Source organism: Pristis pectinata, chromosome 4 (genome assembly GCF_009764475.1).
Source record: "Pristis pectinata isolate sPriPec2 chromosome 4, sPriPec2.1.pri, whole genome shotgun sequence".
Classification (NCBI taxonomy): Eukaryota; Metazoa; Chordata; class Chondrichthyes; order Rhinopristiformes; family Pristidae; genus Pristis; species Pristis pectinata.
This window is the reverse complement of record NC_067408.1, coordinates 55803793-55827917: the sequence shown is the minus strand read 5'-3', so window position 1 is coordinate 55827917 and position 24125 is coordinate 55803793. Positions and strand designations below refer to the sequence as shown.

Below are 24125 nucleotides of genomic sequence, written 5' to 3'. Positions count from 1 at the left end.
GGAGAGACACTAGCAATTAGTATTACATATAATACAATAAGCAACCAAAGAATTAAATGTGGAAATTTTAACTTATTTTAATTTCCAATTTCTTACTTCACATATCTTAAAGTGTTGACAAAGATCTAGGAGGATGGGTTCACGTTCTTTGAGATACAATCATACTGCACAGTTTGACTCTGATTTTTGGATTGAACAATGGTGGAAGGTTTCAGGTGTCATCACTTTTGCTCTCATATGGTTCCATTAAACATCATCCACCTGATAAACAGTTAAAGCTAATGACAGGGAACAAAAGAGCTTTGTAACATTTCGGAGATGTTTCAATTTAATTTGAAACCTCCGCAGGATTTTTCATTGAAAGCAAATATACAAAATAATCTCCCTTTTTGTAAGTCACAGCTCATTTTAACAGCCAGGGTATAACTGCCCTTCTTCAAACATCAATTTGCTTTAAGGTGCAGAAGGCAATTGCAAGACATACTGCATGCCTTAATGCAAAGGCTCACAGTATTAGCATGCTTTGATTATGATAGACAGCATGCTGACTTTCAAATCAAGGTTTGTGGAAGAAAATTATGTGCAAGGAGCAATACCTGGAGAATCATTAACAGGCTTATTGTCTTCCATTACCTCTTGACATTTGGAGGCATTTCCCAGTGTCCTTTTGCTAGTTGGGCACAGTGAATTTAATAGTGTATGTATTCCCACAATAAAAGTTTTCCTTTCTAACAAGCATGCACATAAATGCCTGCATTATATATAAGAAACATTATTGCTTCACAAAGTAGAATTTAAAGGGTCAGGGAACATCCACTTAGCTGCTTTGACATTTATATGATGGCATTTTAGTTGCCAAAGTAGAACCTAATTAAATGTCAGTTTACCACATCAAAGTGACCTGGTGTGAAATTAACCTTCTGTTCTGCTTCATAATCAGCCCACAATGTAAATGTTAGAGGTCTTGGGGAATAAAGAATCGAGTCACTAATTTATTTGCTGGCTTTCCCAGCACAGTCCATTCAAAATTCACCACTCCTCAATAGGGATGATTCAACATCAAGAACATAAAAATAAAAGAAATAACAGTTGGCTGTTCAGGCACTCAAGTCTGCTGTGCCATTCAATGAGAGCAGGGGCTGAACCTGCACCTTGGCTTTTACTTTCACACCTGGTTCCCAGATCAGTTCTCTTAAGAGTCCAAAAGTCTAGCAGTCTCAAAATACTCAATAGCACATCATCCACAGCTCTCTGGTACTGTTTGAGGAGACGAAAGGATAATTCTGTATACATCTGTATAGTCTGATGGCTTTGCAAAGCAGTAAAATTCACTTACCTTCCCAAAGCTGCCCTTGCCAATTGCTCTTAAGATCTGGAAGTGGTCAAAGTTCACTGTAAGGAAAGAAAGAAGAGTCAGTTCACAATAAAGCAACATATATTTTCTGCTACCACCATGGGTTAAAATCACTCTGAGACACCATCTTCAGGAACTAAAAGTTTATTTTTGGCGATAAGATCTTGCCAGTCACTCTTGATGGGGCAGAGACATGCATTTGTTTTGTGGTTTCTACATATCTGTAAACAAGGAGAGGGTCAGACAGTTTTTTTTTAAAGATTACACATCTTCCAACAACTTTTGACAGCGCACATGAAGTGCAAACGCTTACAAAATGAACCAACCAGCTAGGAAGCACCATGGTTGTGGCAGGTAGTACAGCTTCATCACAGCTCCAGAGACCAGGGTTCAATCCTAACCTGTGGAGTTTGCAAGTACTCCCTGTGACATGTGGGTTTCCTCTGGGTGCTCCAGTTTCCTCTCACATTGTTGGTTAATTGGCTGCTGTAAATTGCCCCTGGTGTAGGTGGATGGTAGGAGAATCAGAGGGTGTAATGAGTATGAGTTTGTAAGGAAAATAAGTGGGTGAATGGGATTGATGGAGTTGCTCTGAGAACCAGCAAAGTCTGGGTGGGCCTCATTCTCTGTCATAAGGAAATATACAGTATGAAAGTATGAGCTGCATAAAATGGTAAATAGACAAACATTTTCTCCAGTCAAAGACAGTCGGTAGTGTAGCGGTTAGCGTAACGCTTTACAGTGCCAGCGACCCGGGTTCAATTCCAGCCACTGTCTGTAAGGAGTTTGTATGTTCTCCCAGTGTCTGTGTGGGTTTCCTCCGGGTGCTCCGGTTTCCTCCCACATTCCAAAGACGTACTGGTTAGGAAGTTGTGGGCGTGCTATGTTGGCGCCGGAAGTGTGGCAACACTTGCTGGCTGCCCCCAGAACACTCTACGTAAAAAAATGCATTTCACTGTGTGTTTCGATGTACATGTGACTAATAAAGATAAAGATATCTGATCTAGAAAGAGTTAAAATACATTTAAATAATTTAACAATTATTAAATGTATTTAAAAACAAATTTAACTAACAAAAATAATTAAAACTTACTCTAACTCCCCTTTCTATCTCACTTGGTACCACACATGCCAGCCACAGCTGGCATAAGGCTGAGGAACCAGACACAAAGTGTACCAGGATCGTCAGATCTTAGTAACTGAGTCTGCCCCTGGACTTGGACCGAGAGATCAGTTCACACCTGACCTTTAGTGTGCTCCAGATTTCTGTACTGCACTGGGCAGGTGGAGGTCAGGAATGATCTGACCCATGGGAAGCACCATGTCAACGTTTCTCTTGGACCATCATCAAAATTTGACATCAAGGCACGTAAAGACAAATTAAAATATGTGCCCCAGGGTAGTGGTAGAAGCAGATACAATAGCAACATTTAACAGATATTAAGACAAACACATGAACATGCAGGAAATAGAGGGATACAGACCACCTGCACGCAGATGGGATTGGTCTAGATTGGCATCGTGGTCAACAGAGACATGGTGTGCCGAACGGCCCGCTCCTATACTGTACTGTTCTATGTTCTAGCTGTAGTGTGGTGTTGAATTTTGTTTGATAATACTTCAATGAACACCTAGGGAATTTTGGCAACATTAAAGGCACTAAACAAATCATGTTATTGTTGTAAGGTATGGAAGAGGCCAAAACTGGAGAAGTGCAAGGACCATGCAGGTTTGCATAGCCAAAAGAGTTATAGAGGAAAGCAAGGGCAAGGCCATGAAAAGCTGAGAAAGAGGACGAAAGGTTTTAAATCAAGGTCTTCCAGAGTTGGAGGTAATGTAGATCAGTGAGTATAGTGATGATGGATGGACAGACTTTGGATGCCAGCAGCAGAATTTTGGATAAGCTCAAGTAAATATCAGGGTGGAAGATGGGAGGCCAGTCAGAACAGTGTAGAAATAATTGAATACTTGTGGAAATTTTTTGTGGTTGAGGATAGCAGAGAGAATACATGCACATTTGTCTATGAATGTGTGTGTGTGCATATTGAGAATGTGTGTGCATGAGTAGGCTGAAGAGTTTTGTGTGGGGATTTTCAATTCCTTTAGAATTTCACTTCTTGCTACTAAACAGTTCCATAATAATAACCACAACTGTAGGATGTTGTAACTGTAAAACACAACTCCTCCTTTGAGAAATTGGAAATTTCTAGGTTATTACCTAACTGAATAAGGAAATGTTTAAGTGTGTGAGATGGTTTGAATCCTCGAAATGGTTCTCAGACCCAGTTCCATATAACCTATGTGCTTATCTATTGCAAGGAATCATTAAAACAGTCTTGAGAAAAAAACTGAAGTACACAGAATGTCAAAAACTGCTGGAAGAACTCAGCAGGTCAAGAATCATCTGTGGAGGCAAAGGGATGGTCAACATTTAGATTCTGATGCAGGGTCTTGACCCAAAACATCAACCATTGCTTAGCCTTCACAGAATCTGCCTGACATGCTGAATTCCACCAGCAGTTTACTTCTTGCTCCAGATTCAGTATCTGCAATATCTTGTGCCTCTATTCAGGAAGTCAAACTGAAGTACAAGTTAATGTCAGACTTTGAAGCTGTCTTTCATTTACAGTATGCAGTTATTTTTGAAGGGTATAGGAAGTACGGAAATACACACATGAACTAAGGAACTCTGTTTACCCCCATTAAATATGTCCCTTCACTCCCTGACAGTCCAATGAATTGCAAAATTTAATTCCCAGTTGATGCTGAGAAATCTGAGTTGGCTTCTGGCCTAACAGCAGGAAATCACATCCCATATCTGCAATGCAAATCACCATTCAGTGCCCATAGCCCTGCCACCCAACCTAGAATTGACTAGTTTAACATTTGACTGGACAGCTCTACCAATTGACCAGGCTTTGACATGAAGCTTGCACTCATAGATTAGGTACAAGAGGCCTGGAAAATATCAGTAGAACAATAACCAGGCATGTGTAGTAGAGTAGAGCTTTAGGATTAGGGTTTGAAGTCATGAGCAAGGAAGAACCTGATTTTTCTGCCACAAGATTCAGTAAACAAAAAAAAATCAAAAAAGTCAAAGTAAAATAGAAAGTAAAATAAAGTTCAATAAAAGATTCAATAATTCAGTAAAATGCACTGACAATATATTATATAGATAATTTGAGTCTCTTAAGACAAATTTCACAAGGATAGCATCAAAAATATTATACTTTGCCTCTTCTACCTATCACTTCTCAGCTTCTTGCATATTCCCATTCATCCCACTTACCCACCCATCTATCTTCCCCCATCACCTGGACTCCCCTATTGCCTGCCAGCCTATGTGCCTCCCTCTCCCCTGACCTCCTTACTCTGGCTTCAGCCCGCTTCCATTCCAGTCCTGATGAAGGGTCTCAACCCGAAACGGTGACAGTTTATTTCCCTCCATAGAAGCTGCCTAACCTGCTGAATCCTCCAGCATTTTGTGTGTGTTGCCAACATATATTTTCTTATCATAGAGAAGGCTGTTCAGTCCATTGAGTCTATGCTGACTCCTCAGAGCAATCCCATCAGTCCCATTTCTCCATTAGTTCCTTGTAACCTACTCTCTTTCCATCATCAGTCCATTTCCACCTCCATCTCCAGCTCTATCATGGGGCCAATACCCTCCCTGCCATCGAGGACATCTTCAAGAAGTGGTGCCTCAAGAAGGCGGCATCCATCATTAAGGACCCTCACCATCTGGAACATGCCCTCTTCTCATTACTACCATCATGGAGGAGGTACAGGAGCCTGAAGATCTGCATTCAATGTCTCAGGAACAGTTTCTTTCCCTCCATCATCAGATTTCTGAATGGTTCATGAACTCTACCTCGTTATTCCTCTTTTGCACTAATTTATTTATTTTTGGTAATATAATTTCTATGTCTTGCACTGTACTGCTGCCGCAAAACAACAAATTTCATGGCGTATGTCAGTGATAATAAACCTGATTCTGATTCTCTCTCACATGTCCACTGTAGCTTGTAGAGCTGCTTCTTCACATCTCCTAGTGTGTAGGAGATGAGAATGAAATTGGGATTAGTTATAGAATTGGTGTAAAGGGTGCCTGATGGTTAGCAAAGACACTGAGCCTGTTTCCATGCTGTATGACTCCATGACTCTATAACTCTTCCAGATTTCTCTGCCACTTACAGAAAGGGGTAATTTACAATAGCCAATTAACCAACCAATCAGCATATCTTGGGAATGAGGGAGGTCACAGAGAGAACTAGCAAACTCCGCACAGTCAGTACCAGAGGTCAGGACTGGACGTGGGTCCCCGGATTATGTGCAGCATCAGCATTAACTGCTGTGCCACTGTGCTTCCTCAACATGTACCTGTGGCCCCTGTAATACTATATTCCTTTTCTCATTCTTCCTGTTGGAGTATATCTCAGTGGACTAGAGGTTGCCCTGTAGAACAGGGCTCCATGGACATTGATGATATATTCTGAAAAGTGTCATGCTAAATCCAGCCCCCTTGGACTCAATGAGTAATATACATTACAATATGTTCACACATGATGCCTGTGAATGTAACACTACCAACAATAAAATTCATTATCTACTTTTCTTTCCAGCTGCTACTTTTCTCTCTTTTCCTTCTCTCTATCCTGTCCTGTATAATTCACACTTATCCCAGCTGTGGGTGTAAACACTCCTTCCTTTCCCTTTTCACTTTTTCTCACTACTCAGGAAAGCAAACAAAGGTCTTACACACAGGATTTCATTTTGTGTCAGGATCTTGCTTGGTGTGAGAGAAGCAAGCTCTGCTGTTCATCCTACACCGAACCGCTAAGTTTCCAAGACAACTTTGGATGTACGTTACACATAATCTTCACCAGTGAGGTGTTTTTCTCTCAACATTTTCACACGGAGGGTGCTGGGTATATGGAACGAGTTTCCAGACGATGCTATAGAGGCAGGTACATTACAATGTTTTAAAAGACATTTGGACAGGTACATGGATAGCAAAGGTTTAGAGGGAAATGGGCCAAGTGCAGGCAAATGGGACTAGCTTGGGTAGACAACTTGGTTGGCATGGACGAGTTAAGCCAAAGGACCTGTTTCTGTGCTTATATGAATCAATGATTTCTGCTGTCTCTGATGTCTGATTGTCAATTCTTAGAAGCACCATTTTAAGTGCAGCCATCCTGTTTCAACCCCTTTCACACTTTACTGCTTTGTTGAAGCAACGTATCATTGTAAAGCATGGTCCCATGCAATCAGTCCTTAAAAATACACCATTGGATTTTAAAGTGCCTCCTTCATGTTGAAGCACCAAGTTGATGATGCCCACTCACTCTGACCATACAGCTCATATTTTCTATTTATTCTCTCACACTGAATGTCATTATTAACACTTTTCATCAAATTGGCTCTGGTTGTTATCAATCTCCACGATGCCATGGTTTATGTCATCTCCAATCGTGAAGACACATTCAGAAGTGGCAACTCATTCACAAATACCGTGAGCAATGCAAAACACATTCTTTTTACTCCCTCCTACATGATTGGGCTGCCTGACTCATTCTTTACAGCTCTTGCATTGTGGGAGAGACATGGAAAGACACCTTTAAAAAAGGCAGCAAGTGTCTTATACAAATAGATAACCTTCTGCAAAATAATAACACAATTAAAATAATTAGAAGGCTCTGTATAATCAATCATAGATGGGAGAGATCTAAGTATAGCACATTATGAAATTCTGCTTAATTTCTACAAAATTGGTACTGCCATTTCCAGAATAAAATGTTTATTAACATGATGAAGGTGGAGTGGCGATCCCCAGGAATCAATGTTATGACCATTTTTGATCGATATTAATGACCTGGAGTTGAGGGCACAGGCCAAAATTTCTTATCTTGCAGTTGATACAAAACTGGGCTGTATTCTGAACTAGGAAGAGGCTACTGATACACTGTTGCAGGATATAGACAGGCTGGTGCAATGGACACCCCCCACACATGACAGATGAAATTTAATGCAGAGAAATGCAAGCTGATACATTTTGGCAGGAAGAGTGAAGACAATGTAGAGTAAAGGATACTGTTCTAAAAGGGGTGCAGGAGCAGAGGGACCTGAGGGTGTGTGTGCATGAACCATTGAAAGAGGCAGGACAGGTTGAGAAAGCAGTTAATAAGGCATGCACCATTCTGGGGTTTATCAGTAGAGTACAGCATGGAGGTCATCCTGAACCTTCGTAATACACTCAGCTGGGCCATAGGATTCAGTTTTGGTCATTATAATGCAGGAAGGATGTGAAGGTCCAAGAAAGATTTATGAGAATGATGCAAAAAACAAACTGCTGGAGGAACTCAGAGGGTCAGGCAGCATCTATGGAAGGAAATAAACAGTCGACATTTCGGGTTGAGACCCTTCATCTGGACATCACCTGACTCTGGGACTTTGACATTGAAAGGATTCACCATTTCAGCTTCAAAGAGAAAGTCCTCCATGGATACCTCTCCCTGAAATTAAGATACAAACTTCAGAAATAGAAATATGACATTTTCTTATCTTTCTATGAAGGAATAAAGCAGAAGGTGCAGGAAATGCTAAAGGTTAGAGACCACCTGTGGAAAGAGAAACATTTTAAATTTATTTCAGATTTCCAGCATCTTCAGTATTTTGCTTTCTATGGGAGAATACAAGCTGACCTTAGCAAATTATTTTAGGAATTTAGGTATGGTGAGAGATTGGAAAGGCTGGGGTTGTTTCCCCTGGAGTGAAGGAGGCTGAGAGGTGACAAGATAGAGGTAAATTAAATTATAACAGGTGTAGATAGCATAGATCTCAGAATTTTTTCCCCAAAAACAAAAGAAGACAAAAGTTTAAGGTGAGAGGGAAGAGTTTTAAGGGGAAAGTTTTTCACACAGTGAGCGGTTGATATTGGTACGTTGGTTTATTATTGCCACATGCACCAAGGTACAGTGAAAACCTTTGTTTTGCATGCCATCCATACAGATCATTCATCACATCAGTACGTTGAGGTGGTACAAGGGAAAACAATAACAGAATGCAGAAAAAAGTGTTACAGTTACAGAGAAAGTGCAGTGCAGGCAAACAGTAACGTGCAAAGTCATAATGAGGGAGATTGTGAGGTCAAGGGTCCATCTTATTGTACTGGGGGACCCTGCAATAGTTTTTAGAACAACAGGGGTAGAAGCAGTCCTTGAGCCTGGTGATACTATATCTGGAACTCACTGACAGAGGAAGTGGTGGGATCTGATACAATCACTGTGTTTAAGAGACATTTAAACAGGCACTTGAATAGGCAAGATATAGAAGGATACAAACTAATGCAGGCAAATGAGATTCATGTAGATGGGCAAAGAGGTCAGCATGGATGTGGTGGGTCAAAGGGTCTGTTTCTGTGCCATATAACTCTGACTATGTGAATGTGACAGTGAGAAGGATTGACCAACATTTGGCAATGGCGTAAGAGGAGAATAACATAAATATTGAAAATAAACCATAGAAAAATGTCCAGTGTACATAAGGTATAAGATTTATATTTTTTGAACATGTGTCTGAGCAATGCTGATTCCTCACCATGTGAGGAAGAGATTTACGACCTAAACAACAAAGAATGAGTGAATAGAGTGCATATTGAACAAACATATGGTGCACGATAATTGCTCTGATTACTTTCCATCGCATCTGTAGTAAGTCTCCTATCATCAACAAACAATCCCAACAGGTAACACTGAAACACAATCACAGTGCATTACCCTGCAAGTATTCAATCTGACAGAAATGGTAACAGCGTAAAACTCTGTACATAAAGATTAATCCCTTACACAAACATGTCTTCAAATGCATTAAAACGTGGCATATACCTTGCAACTGAAAATTAATATCACCAAAGCAACCACTCACCTTTATACTTCAGTTGTTACTATGCTAAAACTAATCGAAAGGGTTTAGTGTAGAGGGGAATGCACTTGGATAGATTAAACCTTACATCTGAACTCTTCTGGATCTCACAACCATTTTTTCTTCCCATGAAAAAATTACTTTCTAGCATTCAGTGACCTGTTACAGAGGCAAAAGGCTCACTGCAATGGCTTCTTCTTTCATTGCATGAGAAAGAAAGACCTCTACATAGAACCTTTCACAACCTGCAACATCTTAACCATTTAGTGTTCTGAAAAGCCATCTCTCATGCACAGTGGGAATTGCACCAATCAGTTTGTACCCTGCAAGCTTCCTCAAATAGGAATATGGAAGTGACTGTTATTGTGTTAAGTGATGTTGAGAGAGGGGTGAACGTTAGTCCAGAACAGGAGGGAATATGGGGTTATAGCACCTCTGCACTGATGGAACAAGCAGCTGTGACCATTCAGTTGAAAGAGCCTCCGCATATAGCTTGCAGGGCCTGTGGATTGCTGTGGAAGTGGATGGTAGGTATAAGGAAACCAGTATCTCTTATAGAGCAGCTGTTAATTTTTCATGGAGACCATTCAATGTGAAATTATTGATGCAAACTGGAACAACGGTAGAACCTTTCTCTACTCATCTTGTACAAGATGTTGGTGAGGCTGCACTTGGAGTATTGCGTTCAGTTTTGATCACCCTGCTATACGAAAGATGCCATTAACTACAGAAAAGATTTGTTGCCAGACTCGAGGGACTGTGTTATAGGGAGAGGTTGGGCAAGCCAGAACTTTATTCCTTGGACTGTAAGAGGCTGAGGGATTATCTTATAGAGGTATATAAAATCATAAGGGGCAACTTTGTCACGCAGAGGGTGGTACGTATATGGAATAAACTGCCAGAGGAAGTGGTTGAGGCAGGTACAATAACAAGATTTAAAAAACATTTGGACAGATACACAGATAGGAACTGTTTAAAGGGAATATGGGCAAAACATGGGCAAACGGGATGAGCTTAGATGGGCATTTTGGTTGGCATGGACGAGTTGGGCTGAAGGGCTTGTTTCCGTGCTGTGTGGCTCTCTCCATTCAGGGTCGCAGATCTGTATCTCTCAACCCATCCTGTCTGCCTTCAACAGGAGTTTGGAGAGGCCATGAGAGAATGTTCATCAGACCCAGGTAGGAATTATCAGGAAACAGAGTGTTCTCAACTAGGACCAAGCCAATGGTGGAGATTAGAGGTATTTTTCCACTTTAAACATTACAAAGCAAGCAGGTATGAAGTGGTCAAATGGAAAACCACAGTTTCTCACACTGGTCTTGAAGGAAATGAAGTACAAGCTTACATCTGTGTAGATGCAATTTGAGCCTTAAAGCACACAAATAAAAATAAGAAAATCTCAAGAGGTTCAAAGAGTTTTATTGTAATAAGAAAACACGGCTAGCAAAAACAATTGATTCTGTGCCAAGTAACTCATGTAAAGGAAGAAAGATGATTCATGGCTTTGGACACCTCAATAAATGGAGTGCAGAGGAGAGAGGTCCTGTACCCAGAGGGTGCCAGGAAGTCTTCCAGGTCCAGAGTCAGTGGAGGAGGTGGAAATTGATGCGAGTGTAACCCAAGAGCCTGATTGCAGGTCTGCACAAAATTAAATGGCATCACATGCATGGTCAGGTTGAGTGAATAAATCAACAAGTCCAGTGTCCCACCAAATGTAACCTCAGCCTTTCACTCTGTTCCATGCTACACATCCATCACTCACCTAGCAATGAACTTAATCAGTCAAGATTCCCATACTCCTAACACACTCACTATTACATCAAATGTCATAAATACAACTTTCACATACTGTCAGTAATTCAATAAAGCCAGATACATTGCGCAAATCTCATTAATACACATTCCCCTCCTTTGCAGATGGCAGCAGCAAGCCAGTGGGGTCAAACACAGGCTCTAAGGCTCACTGTGCTGGAGAAAGGTATGGTACTGGTAATTAGTGGAACGGCTTTGAGGGAAGTCATGGCCAGTGATGCAGGGACCATTGAAAATGACAGCAATGCACAAAAAGTGCTGGAGGAACTCAGTAGATCAGGCAGCATCTATGGAGGGAAATGAACAGTTGAGGTTTTGGGCCAAGACCCTTCATCAGGACTGGAAAGGAAGAGGGCAGAAGCCAGAATAAGAAGGGGGGGGGGGGGAGGGGGGGAGCACATGCAGACAGGTGACAGGTGAGTCCAGGTGAGAGGGGGAAGGTAGGTAGGTGGAGGAGTGGGGGAAGATATAATAAGCTGAGAGGTGATAGGTAGAACAGGCAAAGGGCTGAAGAAGGAGGAACTGGGTAGGAGGGGGCAGTGGACAATAGATGGAGGAGAAGAGGAGAGGTGATGGGCAGGTCATCAAGGCAGGGGAAGGGAGCCATAGGAATAAGGGAAGACAACGGAGTTGGGGGGGGAGGGAGAAAAAGAAGGGGTGTGGTTAGAGAAATTGATGTCGAGGCCATCAGGTTAGAGACTCCCAAGGCGGAATATGAGGTATGGTTCCTCCAACCTGCGTCTGGCCTCAATGTGGCAGTACAGGAGGCCATGGATAGACATATCAGTATGGGAGTGGGATGTGGAATTGAAGTGGGTGGCCACCGGAAGGTCCTGGCTGTTGCAGCAGATGGAGTGAAGGTGCTCGAAGAAGCAGTCACCCAATCTGTGTCGGGTCTCACTGATTTACAGGAGGCTGCACCAGGAGCACCGGATGCAATAAATGACACCCTTGGACTCACAGGTGAAGCGCTGCCTGACCTGGAAGGATTGTCTGGGACCCTGAATGGTGGTGAGGGAGAAGATGTAGGGACAGGTGTAGCACTTGGTGTGGTTGCAGGCATAAGTGCCGATGGGTTATCAGTGGGGAGGGACGAGAGGGACGAGGGACAAAAATGACAGCATGTTCACACCTAATACTCCTTTGTATATACCGCAACCTTTCAGTCTAACAGAACATTATTGGTGAAGGCAAACACCTCTTACTTGACCCTTGCCCACTATCCTGCTCCCAGTTCTCTTTTGAATAGCCAAGAATTCCCAGCTGGTCAGTCAGGTGCCAGAGCCAACAGGCTAAGAAGATGCATCTACTCTTTGGAACTGAAATTCACAGCCACCAGTTCAAAGTCTGGCATTGTGCATACATTAAGATGGAGGATCTTCATGTAGTGAGTCTATAGCCAGGGGAAGGGGTAAAGGGAAGTATGGATGGCATAAAGATCCTCCCACAGGTGCTATCATGCCAGGAGTTCCAGGATTTTGACCCAGCACCAACGGAAGAGAACAGATGCATTTCCAAGGAAGGATAGTGTGTGACTCGGAGACAAGGCTCTGGGAAATTAGGAGGTGAGATCCTCCCACTAAATACCAAACTATTGTATCCATAATAATTCTGTAGCTGTTCCAGTTATGTGTCTGGCAATGGTGATTCCCAGCATGTTGTTTGTGAGGATTTCAGTAAGACTTATGCCATTGAAAGTCAAAAGGAAACGGTTGATTCTGGTGTGAATTTCAAACCCACAATCACTTGGCTCAAGAGTTTCCCTGAGTGAACCAGGATCAGTGTAAAGGGAATTCTGCAGTGGAAAGAAACCAGTAGTAATAGACAGATGAGAAAGAACGCATTGACAGCAGGGTGGAAAGGCAGTAAAGAAGAAGATTATAACCACTTTAAAGAAAAAGTGTGTTTTTAGAAACACCATTCTGAATTTGACATGTCAATAATTACTTGTCATAAACCATGCTCACAAAGTATTCAAAGGCTCAGTAAACCTATTTCAAATAAATTAATTTTCAGAGCTATAATTAGACCATTATTTGGTCTTAGAAACTTGCTTTTGATCAAATTGAACCCCTAGGATATAAGACCATGGACAAGCCTACCTGTCTAATCCAGCACTGTATCTGCTTCCAGATGACAACATTGAAGAACTGACCCTGCAGAGTTAGTGAATCAGTAAAGTTTCCTACAGTTTAAATATAATGGATAGAAGATTATTATGTACTAAGCTTTATCGACTATGAAGCTGAACCTTCTGTTCATTAACAAAGAGGTCATTATATGCAAATATTTAAGTAGGGAGGTAGAAGAAATGAGAATGAACAGGAGAATCACCATCTGCTCATTTGTAGAAACCATAATTTGTGTCTAATGATTTAAAAAGTGAAGCTCATAGCTAGAATGCACAAGCCTCTGAGGAATACAGGTACTTTATGATAATAATTTCCACTGAGAAGGACTATTGTGTGCTGGGATCTGTCACCAGTCTGTTACCATTTTCCATTATTTTCCATTACAATAGATCTTTTTCACACAGTGCTCCTGGGGCAATGCATTGAAGAAAATAAAGCCACTCAATTTAATTATTCTGGTTAGCATATACAAGAAACAATGGGCAATGATAGCTCACATACCTGGCAGTCAGGGAAGTTCAAAATGCACATGGACATCAAGAATCTAAGAGTTTATCTGTTTATTTTTAATTAATCCTGATTGTGGGCAGGCCACAGGGGATAATCTCTCTCACCCTTATCATGCCCTCTTTAATTTCTAGTGGGATTAAAAATAGTTGATATTCAGAGCTTCAAATGACATTGTCTTCCCATGAAGAACATGCCTCAAAATAGAAGCTTGGTAAGGGAGAAAGAGTGTTACGTGTTAATGGAGTAAGTCTTTGTAGGACCCTGTCATATTTTGTGAACTACAACAATGACTACACTTTAGAAGTATTCAACTGTAAAGCATTTTTGGATCTTCATATAATGGATATGAAAGAAAACACGAATACAACAATATCTTTATAAAGTATACTGACATGAGGTTCTGCATTACAGGATCAGACTCAATGTTTTGAATTCATTTGCCAAATATTAGACATGATCATCTACTCTTCAGAGACTTATCAAAAGCTTCAAGGCTGTTTTCTCCATTCCCCTCTCTTTGTGGTCTATGGAATGTGAGTCTCCCAAGCCTCTACTTCCTCAGAAGGCTAAGGAAATTCAGCATGTCCCTGATGACCTTCACCAACTTTTATCGATGCACCATAGAAAGCATCCTATCTGGATGCATCACAGCTTGGTATGGCAACTGCTCTACCCAAGGTTGCAAGAAATTGGAGAGAGTTGCGAACAAACCTAGTCTATCATGAAAAGCAGTCTTCCCTCCATGGATTCTGGGTACACTTCATGCTGCCTCATGAAAGCAGTCAACGTAATCAAAGACTCCTCCTACCCTTGTCATTCTCTCTTCTCCCCCCTTCCACTGGGCAGAAGATACAAAAGCTTGAAAGCATGCACCACCAGGCTCAAGGACAGCTCCCAGCCTGCTGTTATAAGACTCTTGAACAGACTTCTTGTACGATAAAGATAAACTCTTGACCTCTTAATCTACCTTGTCATGGCCCTTGCACCTTATTCGTCTACCTGCACTGCACCTTCTCTGTAACTGTAACACTATATTCTGCATTTTGTTATTGCTCTTCCCTTTGGACTACTCGGTGTATCTATGTTTGGAATGATCTGTCCGAATAACATGCAAAACATAGTTTTTCACTATATCTTGGTATATGTGACAACAATAAACCAATTCCAATTCCAATTCTGAAATATTGCCAGCATGCAAGTTTAAACTTGATAAAGACTTCTCATTTCAGCAGAAGTATGCATCCTGATCTGGCTAAATTTTTCACTAAAGGCAATGAGATCTAGCAGGAAAATGTCTTGCCAAGACTGGTGCTAAATATTATAGAGACAACGTAATTAACTCTTGGTCTATGCTGAATTAATTGCCTTCACTCAACGACAATTTCCTAGAGCAACCTTGCTTGCTTTGCAAGAGCATTATCAATTAAAATTCAATACTGAGTCACTTTAAGTGATACCAAGGCAGATGACCAAATGTTTGGTTCAAGAAGCAGATTCTAAGAAATGCTTTAAAGGAAAGATAAGAGATTTATATTGTCACTCTAAAGCACCTTCATCATTGGCATGGCAAAGGCGGCACTGTAGCATAGCGGTTAGTGCAACGCTATTACAGCACCAGCGATCAGGGGTCGATTCCCGTCGCTGTCTGTAAGGAGTTTGTGCGTTCTCCTGTGTCTGCATGGGTTTCCTCCGGGTGCTCCGGTTTCCTCCCACATTCTAAAGATGTACGGGTAGGTTAATTTGGGTGTTTAAAATGGGCGGCACAGACTTGTTGGGCTGGAAGGGCCTGTTACCACGCTGTAAATAAAATTTAAAAAAATTGCACTTCATGGCAACATGAAGCAAAGAGATTCAAAATGTAAAATTCCCTTATCCAAAGTTAGCTGTGTGATCAGCCAGTCACACAGCCAGTGATCAGTCAGAGTTTAGGGCCTTGGTTGCTGAATGTACAGCCACCAACAGTAGGGAGATTAAATTCAGGATGATCAAGAGGCCAGAAGTGGAGAAATGCAGATTTCTCAGAGAGTTAAAAAAGGCCAGATAATATTTCAGGAGTATAGGGGACATGGGATTTGAAAACAAAGGTGAGAATTTTAAAACTGAAGCACAGCTTAAGCAGGAGTCCATTTATGTCAACAAGAATAGGAATGATTTGTGAACTGTGGTTGATGCAAACTAAAATACAGGCAGCAGAGTCTTCAGAAAAGCTGGATAAAAGGGACCACCTGGGAGTGTGTTGGAACAATGAAGTCTGGAAGTAACAAAGGCATTGATGAGGGTTCCAGCAGCAGATGAGCTGAGGCAAGAGTAAAGTTGAACAATGTTATAGAAGTAGAAATAGTGATAGGATAAATATGTGGTTTTAAGTACATCTCATGGGTCAAATATGGCAATAATATTGCAGACAATTTGGATCAGCTTCAGGCAATTCACAGGGAGAGGGACAGAGTTAGAAGACAGGAAAGGGAGTTTGTGAAGGTGACTGGAGACAATTGCTTTGAACTTCCCTTGGTAGTCTCTGCCTTTTACAGTCAGGAGGGTAAAGAAATGAAATCAGGCAGGGATCCCACAATCGATCATTCTCCATTGATTCCCTGCATCCTCTACATCCACACCCATCCAAGGGAGAGTTTCCCAAGTTCTGAGTTGGTAAGAACAAGATCACACCCTATGGTGCCCCCATGACTGATTTTCCCCAAGGCTTTAACTGCACACATGCAGAAAGCTCACTTGGCTAAGATTTTGGAGGGTCAACAGTGTTTGAATGACCACATCTCACAACAGGCTTCTTTATAAGGAGAAGAACTGAAATGTTACCCTAGGAAGATCACAGCCAAAAGGGACAAATGAACATAGTTCTATGGAGAAAATGAGATGTTAGTAAATCATTATCAATGAACAAAATGGGAAGAGATGATAAAATTAGCAAAGGGAAGAAGCCTCTGTCTCTTATTAAAACTACATTTTCCAGTCTTGACTTATGATGGGAAGTGCTATAAGCACAAAGGTGGCTAGCTGATTACACTAGCCATGTTGATTGTGGGAAGCATGGTGAGAGGTTACAGAACTATGTTGAGCAGCTGGTAAGTTGGGCGGAGCAATGGCAGATGGAATTTCATTCCAATAAGTGTATGGCGATACATTTTCAGAGGTCTAATAAGGGTAGGAACTACATCACAAACAGTACGGCCCAAAGAAATATTGAGCAGCAGAGCAGCCTTGGTGTACAAATCCATAGATCCCCAAAGGTGACAGCACAGTTAGATAAAGTGGTGAAGAAAGCATTCAGGATGCTTGTCCTCATTATCTGGGGCATATAACATAACAGCATGACATGATAGTCCAATTTTATAAAACATTGATTAGGACATAGATGGATATAGTATGCAGCTATGGTCACCACACTACAAGGAGTACATGATAGCATAGGAGAGGGTGCAGAGGAGACTCACAAGGATGCTGGCTGGATGGAAGGTTTCAGTAATGAGGAGAGATTGGATAGGCTGGGTTTGTTTTCCTTGGAGTGGAGAAGGCTGAGAAGTGACTTGATAGTAGTATACAAAATTATTAGAGACGCAAGAGAGACTGCAGATGCTGGAAATCTGGAGCAACACACACACAAAATGCTGGAGGAACTTAGCAGGTCATGGAGTATCCATGAAAGGAAATGAACAGTCAATGTTTCGGGCTGAGACCCTTCATCAGGACAAAATTATTAAACAGGATAGATAGTGAGAAACTCTTCCCCATAATGGAAAAGTTTTAAGGTTAGGGTGAGGGGTAAGAGGTTTAGACAGGAACTGAGGGGGTGGTTGTAATCTGGAATGCACTGCCTGAGTGGAGGCAGGGATTCTCACAACATTTAAAACTTATCTGGATGAGCACTTGAATCACCACAGCATAGAAGGCTATGGATCATCTGCTGGTAAATGGGATTAGTATAGATTGGTGCTTGACGGTTGACATGGACATGATGTGCCAAGGGAACAGTTACTGTACTGCATATGACTTTATGACATTTTTAAAATGTCCATCTTGGTCTGCTACCAAAATAAAGCAGTAATGAAATGTGAATGTGGGCCACCAGCAGTTTTAATGATGCAAGCTCAAAGACAAAAGAATGAATGAATGCAGGGTAGGCTCTGAAATCCACCCAGGGCTAGCTCTCTACGTTTGGATAGGCAAACCTCACAGACATGGCAAGGAACCAAGGGAACAGCAATACCTGATCAGAAGATGCATGTAATATTCAGCAGGCCCGACAACATTTGTGGAGAGAGGAAAGGACTTATCACCCTTGATTTTCTTCAGCAATGGCCATGGCTCTGTGAGGAACACCCAATGTTTTCCTCTGCAAACATCAGGAAGTTCAGGATCCCTAACCACTGGACTCAGACATGGGTCTCATCATGGAGTCCAGCAGTGGATCACAAACTTACTACATTCCCCCAGGCATGCTGAAAGAATGTCCTTCTGTACAGTCAATAGATGCAGCAAAGGAACAGAGAGTCCATAAGTCTCAGCAGCAAGGTGAATGGTGAGTTTTAATTCATGTACATTTTTTCATTAATTGAGCTTACTTACATGTATTTACTTAAAGTAATATTTTAAACACATTACTAATGTTTTAATTTTATAATATTTAAAATTATTTTTAATAGTTTTGGTCAGTGACATTTGCAAACATTTCTTTAGTTTTTTGACCACATCCCCAGCAACTGGCTGGCAATTCTTCAGCGTTCCTGCAAGTGTGGCTTGTAGTAACCCTGCCTCATGGTGCAGGTCCTGAGCACTAATAAGAATCCACACATCTTCCCCATGGAATTTCTTACCATTGGGATCTGCACATGGTAAATCAGGCTGAGCAACAGGTGAGCAGCGAGTCTAGGTGACTCCCAGCTGTCAGGAAGTTCTGGCTCAGTGTTTCAGGTTGCCAACCTTTCACGATAAGAGGCTTTAATGAAGCACAGAGACAAGCAACGGAACAATGGTCAAGCACATGAAGCAAATAAGACATAGAGTTATAGAGCAGGCCCTTCAGCCCATAGTGTCTGTGCAGGCCATGATGCCAGTTGAAACTGATTCCATCTGCCTGCACATGGTCTATATCCCCTATTCTCTGCCTATTCATGTGCCTGTCTCAATGCTCCTCAAATGTTACTATCATATCTGCTTCCACCACTTCTCCCGGCAGCATGCTCCAAGCACCCACCATTCTCTGCGTAAAAAATGTGCTTTGTAATCTCCTTTAAACTTTCCCCTTCTCACCTTAAAGCTGTGCCCTCTAGTATTTGACATCAGGGTCAACAAAGTAAAGAGAAAGAAGAAATGCCAATAGAGGAAAGAGCAAAGCCTCAAGGTCCACATTCCTGAAGGAGATGTGGCAAAGAAGTAAACAAAATGATGGAAATAATCAGCAAGTCAGGTGGGACCTGTGGAGTGAGAAACAGCATAAGCAGTAGCCCCGAGTGGTATTCGGACTTCAGCTGCTTGATGACAGGTAATTACCCTGCAGTAGTAAAGGATGTTCAGATGCTGATGAAGTGCTGATGCATTAAGAGAGCAGGATGGGGTGGGGCATCATAATTTTTTTTGTAGTGTATTCAAAACGCTTCAAGCAGAGTTTTTACATACATAGTAAGATGTTTGTGTGTTAATATTGCGCTGAGTGATGTCCCCATCAACCATTCTTTCTGAAAGGCCTCAGTTTTTTGGAAAGTTGAACAATTAATTTTCATTATTTTACTTAGATCCTACGAGGGTTAATATTAATGTCTCAAAAAACAGAAAAATGGATTTATCCTTTTCATGATGCATTGCCTGCTTTGGGAAAGACTTCAATGAGAATTTTTGATTTTTTTTTCAGCTTTTGAATTTGGTTCTGATTTTGTTTGAATAAAGGCAAAGCATTTGGGAAAATGCAAAATAGGTCACTAGTATTTGGGAAAAACACATTAACTGTTTAATCACAAAGTTTCCTTTGGAAACTGGAATAAAACACACCCCTCTGTATGCTTGCATGGAGCAAAAAGGAAACAGAAAGCCACTTTTGCTGAATACCACAATGAAGGAACAATGGATGGGTTTAATACCGAACCAGTCATCATCACACATCCTACATCATTTGTCTCTTTCTGAAGGTCTCTTTCTCATCTGAGATTGAGTGATGTTGTTATTAACCTTTCCCACAGCAATTAGCTTTACCCCCAATATGAATCCCTACACACACTGTGTAAAATAACTCTCCACAAGTATGTTTGACCCTGGTACACCCACCTTCACTCTCCACTCCTGATGCCACCCCCACTCCAGAACACACACACACAGATTTCAGCTTTGCCTAGAGTACAGAAATCCAGTTATTTACAATATAGTTAAATTTAGTACAATCAATTCCAAATCCACTCTTGTACCCTTGTTTCAGAGCTTTGTTGATCAGCACCAAATGAAAAGTTCTTTAGGACCAAACCCTCAGTATGGATGTGTAGTATGTCCAGCTGCTTCTTACAAATCCTGCTTTGCATGAACTATTTTATTTGCTTTCTCTCATCTAATGAACCAGTGAATGATCTGGATGTCCACTACCTCACCTTCCATGGAGCAGGAAGATTAGCTACTGGAGCCTTCCCGCCCCATTCTCACTTTCAGCAGCACAAATAGATCTCATACTATCACCTCACCCTATCTCTTTTCTTTTCCCCTTCTCCATTGTTCTCCTTTTCTCTCGTCCTTTTTCCCTCCTCTTCCCTCTCTCCCTCTTTCAACTTCCTGGGTCAATTAGTCAGCCTGCTTTACTTAAGTATAATCTTAATCTGTTCTCCCCATGGGCAATGCCATGGGAGAGCAACCAGTTTTTAGTGATTTCCCCAGGGATCCAACTATGGCCAATAATTTTCACATTTTCATCAACAAAATGGACAGTAGGGTTGGGAGTAAGACGACACTAAAATCTACACAGCCAAATCCAAAAAGTGTTAGATGGGCTGGGGGAGTGGAACATCGGGTGGCAAATGGATATTAAATATAGTATCATGCATATGTGTAGGACCAAAACCAAATACATCATGTATCATTTGAAAGGAACCTTAGTGAATGTGGTTGAGAGAGAAAAACACCTTGTGATATTGTGTACAAATATTTAAAGGTTGAAGACTAATGTAGAGAAATGGTAGCTAAAGTTACAGGGTATTAATGGAACCCTTTAGTATGAACCAAAGAAGAGCATGTTGACTCTGACAGAGCAGTAGTCAGACCTGTTTAAGTCCCCCAACATGGTGGTGACTTTGGGAACTGTCCAGAGCATAGCCACAGTAATAATTCCTAAATTAAACAACATGAAGGACACAGGTCCATTCACTTTAGAACAGTGTAGACTTGATTGAGAATGAATTAATGGCTTGAATAGAGTCACAATTGTTTACTTAGATATTGAGGAGAATGACCGATCTTGGGTTTAAAATGTGTACCAGTAGGAACAGTTGGATATTAGGTGGTTATCTGGTGAAGGAGGTCTGAGCCTTAGTCTCGACCCGAAACGTCGGCTGTCAGTCCAGATGAAGGGTCTCGACCCGAAACATCGACTATCCATTTCGCTCCATAGATGCTGCCCGACCCACTGAGTTCCTCCAGCATCTTGTGTGTTGTGCCAGCTTCCAACATCTGCAGTCTCTTGTGTCTCCGCTTAGAAATACATTGTCAGCTGATGATCACAGACTTACTGTACCTTCAAGAGGGAGCAATAGAGTTGCTGACTGAAATAGGGACAGAAATAAATGTAAACGAGTCCATGCTGCTCAATACTACGTTTACAATATGACCAAACCATGGAATTTATAGTATGTTCAGCCCTGGGTAGGGAGCACATCAAAGGAGTGTCTTTATCCATAAAGACTTGATGTTTGTGATGGACTGGATTCAATCATTGGAAGGGTTTGAAGGCAAACACTTCAAAGTGTTTTTTTTCCCCTCTTTTTGTCTCTCTAAACAGATTACATGGTGAGTGAGGTCAGGGGAAGGAAGGAAGTGTTTACCCATGGTTTACCACTGTGGAGTGGGACAGCTAGTCTTGTCCTGCCTTTTACTTCCCTGCCTGTATGTTAATACATACTAAAAGTTTTACTTTTGTGCGCATTACCTGTCAACTTTTTCCATTATAAGTTCTGCATTTATGAGGGAACTATCTATTTGCATATATAACTAGACTACATTAACATGCAATAACTGCACCCTTCCATTAGTGCATTGCCAGAACTGCCAGGAATGTGTAATTACAGTGTGACAAGTTCATGAAGTAGCTCCATTACAAATATAGGCACAGGAATTGATCATGGGACTCTGAAAGTAAGAAAAGAAATACATGATTTTTAAATGGACACTCGATTCAATCTGCATGTCTGTGCCTGATTTTCCCTGCCTCTGAATCCATTTCATCTAAAAAGCACACTTATCCTTAACTCAATGAGATTGCCTTGTAATACATTCAACGTCATGTGCCAGCAAACACTTTTGCCATCTTTTCCATTTTATAAAAGTCTACTTCCATATTCATAAACATGAAACTGCAATTACATCTGCTCAAAGATAGCAGTGCAGTTGTGCCTCAGTTTTCACACCTCCATTCTCCTTGACTAGCACTCAGAGAAACCCATATACTTCAATCAATTCTAGTACTTTTCCCAATCTCCTACATGCTTTGAATTTAACAATAATGCAAAAATGCAATACAAAAGGAAGGACAGCATGATGTTAACATGGCCACTGGACTACATATGTGCACTATGGTCCAGATATTTCTGCCCATTGAACCAGTTTCACCCAAGGATCACACACTCTATTAGTGATTCTACAGGAAATTGTGTAATGACCGTTTAAATCCAAGGATAATGTCACCAATGCAATGTAGGGTTGCCAACATTATAGTCCGACAATGATGGACAGGCTGTGGAAGGGGTTTGCTGTGAGAGGGGCCCAACAAGCCTCACAGTGCAATAGAAAATCCTGGGAGCACCACAGGATCAATGGGCCAAACAGTCTGCTCTATCTGTGGATTTTGTGTGAAACGACGTCAGCAACAAAACCTAGGATCTGCCAGTTAACAAGTCCTGAAATATCACCATTAAGCTTTGAAGGCAACTCTCCAGGCCATTCAGAAAAAGTACGTATTTGCTGTTTAACTCAAATAGCTGGATGTTTGCAATTTCAGAGGCCAGATATTCCCCCTCCACCAAGTCAGGAAACTGGACACATTGCCCCTCCCCTCTTTCCCCGTTCTCCTTCTTCCACCCTGCCCTTGGCAGCATCAGCTTTATGTGGGAATCCCTCAAGTTTCCCGCTGGTACTCATCTCTAACAAGTGTAGAATCTGGGAGGAAGGCCAGGGGCAGGGATGGTCATTCATTGACCGTTATAACCCACTGTCCATGTGAAAGTTAGAGGGTGCTAGTGAGAGAGGTGCACAGGCTCAGGTCAGTCCCTTTTCCCAAGCCGGGCATTGGCTGGTCCTGGCACCAATATCAGATGAGCTCCCAGGATCCACACCTTGAGCCTTTGAGCACTCAGGCCTGGCATTGGGGAGGACCCTGAACCTGGCATCGAGGATACCCAGGACCCATTCCTGGCATTGGGTGGACCTCCAGGAACCAGACCAAGCATTGGCAGGACATCCCAGAATCCATGCTCTGCATCAGGTGAACCCCCAGGATCCAGCTTTGGAAGGTGGTCCTGACACCCAGGCCTGGATTTGAATGGGCTTTGAGCACTCCAGCTTGGCATTAGAGGGTCTCCAGATTCTGCACCCAGCATTGAGAAAGCCTCCAGGACTCAGACCCAGAATTGGATAGGCTTTGGGAACCCCAGCTCCAGGTTTGAGAGGGGCCCCAGCATCCAGACATGGCAGCCAGAGGGTCCCCACAACCCAGGGCCAATAATGGGTGGGCCCTGAGGACCAGTCAGATAGCAGGGATGGTTAAGTTCTTACCTCAAGTCATCTGCTGCAGCCTCCACAGCTCCTGCTGGTCACCATGTGGTGCAGGGCTTCAGAATAAATCTGGCAACAGTGTCACTTTTTGAAGTGCCGTGGCTATCCTGGGGATTCCTAGTTATTATAGTTATATTATAGTTATTATAGTTCCTAGGATCATTAGTTTCACAAGAAAATGGATGTCCCATTTCAATGTCATGTTAGACTGACAACTTTCCTTCAGGTATGGGAAGTACCATACAATAGAAGGAAACAAGAGGCTGCAGATGCTGGAATCTGGAGCAACAAACAATCTGCTGGAGGAACTCAGCAGGTCAGGCAGCATCTGTGGAAGGAAAGGAACTGTCGACATTTCAGGTTGAAACCATGCCTCAGGAATAAGAATGGAGAAGGGGTGACAACCACTATAAAGAGGAGGG

At 41.9% G+C, this 24125-nt stretch overlaps 1 protein-coding gene across 2 annotated transcripts in view; it reads right to left on the bottom strand.

Moving 5' to 3' along the window:
• LOC127569449 (serine/threonine-protein kinase 32A-like) overlaps positions 1-24125 on the bottom strand; it is a 214799-nt gene that overhangs the window by 144438 nt on the left and 46236 nt on the right. For both annotated transcript variants that reach the window (XM_052014099.1, XM_052014100.1), the window contains exon 2: positions 1337-1392. In XM_052014099.1, the coding sequence (XP_051870059.1) occupies positions 1337-1392 (56 nt within the window). The remainder of the gene's footprint in view (positions 1-1336; positions 1393-24125) is intronic.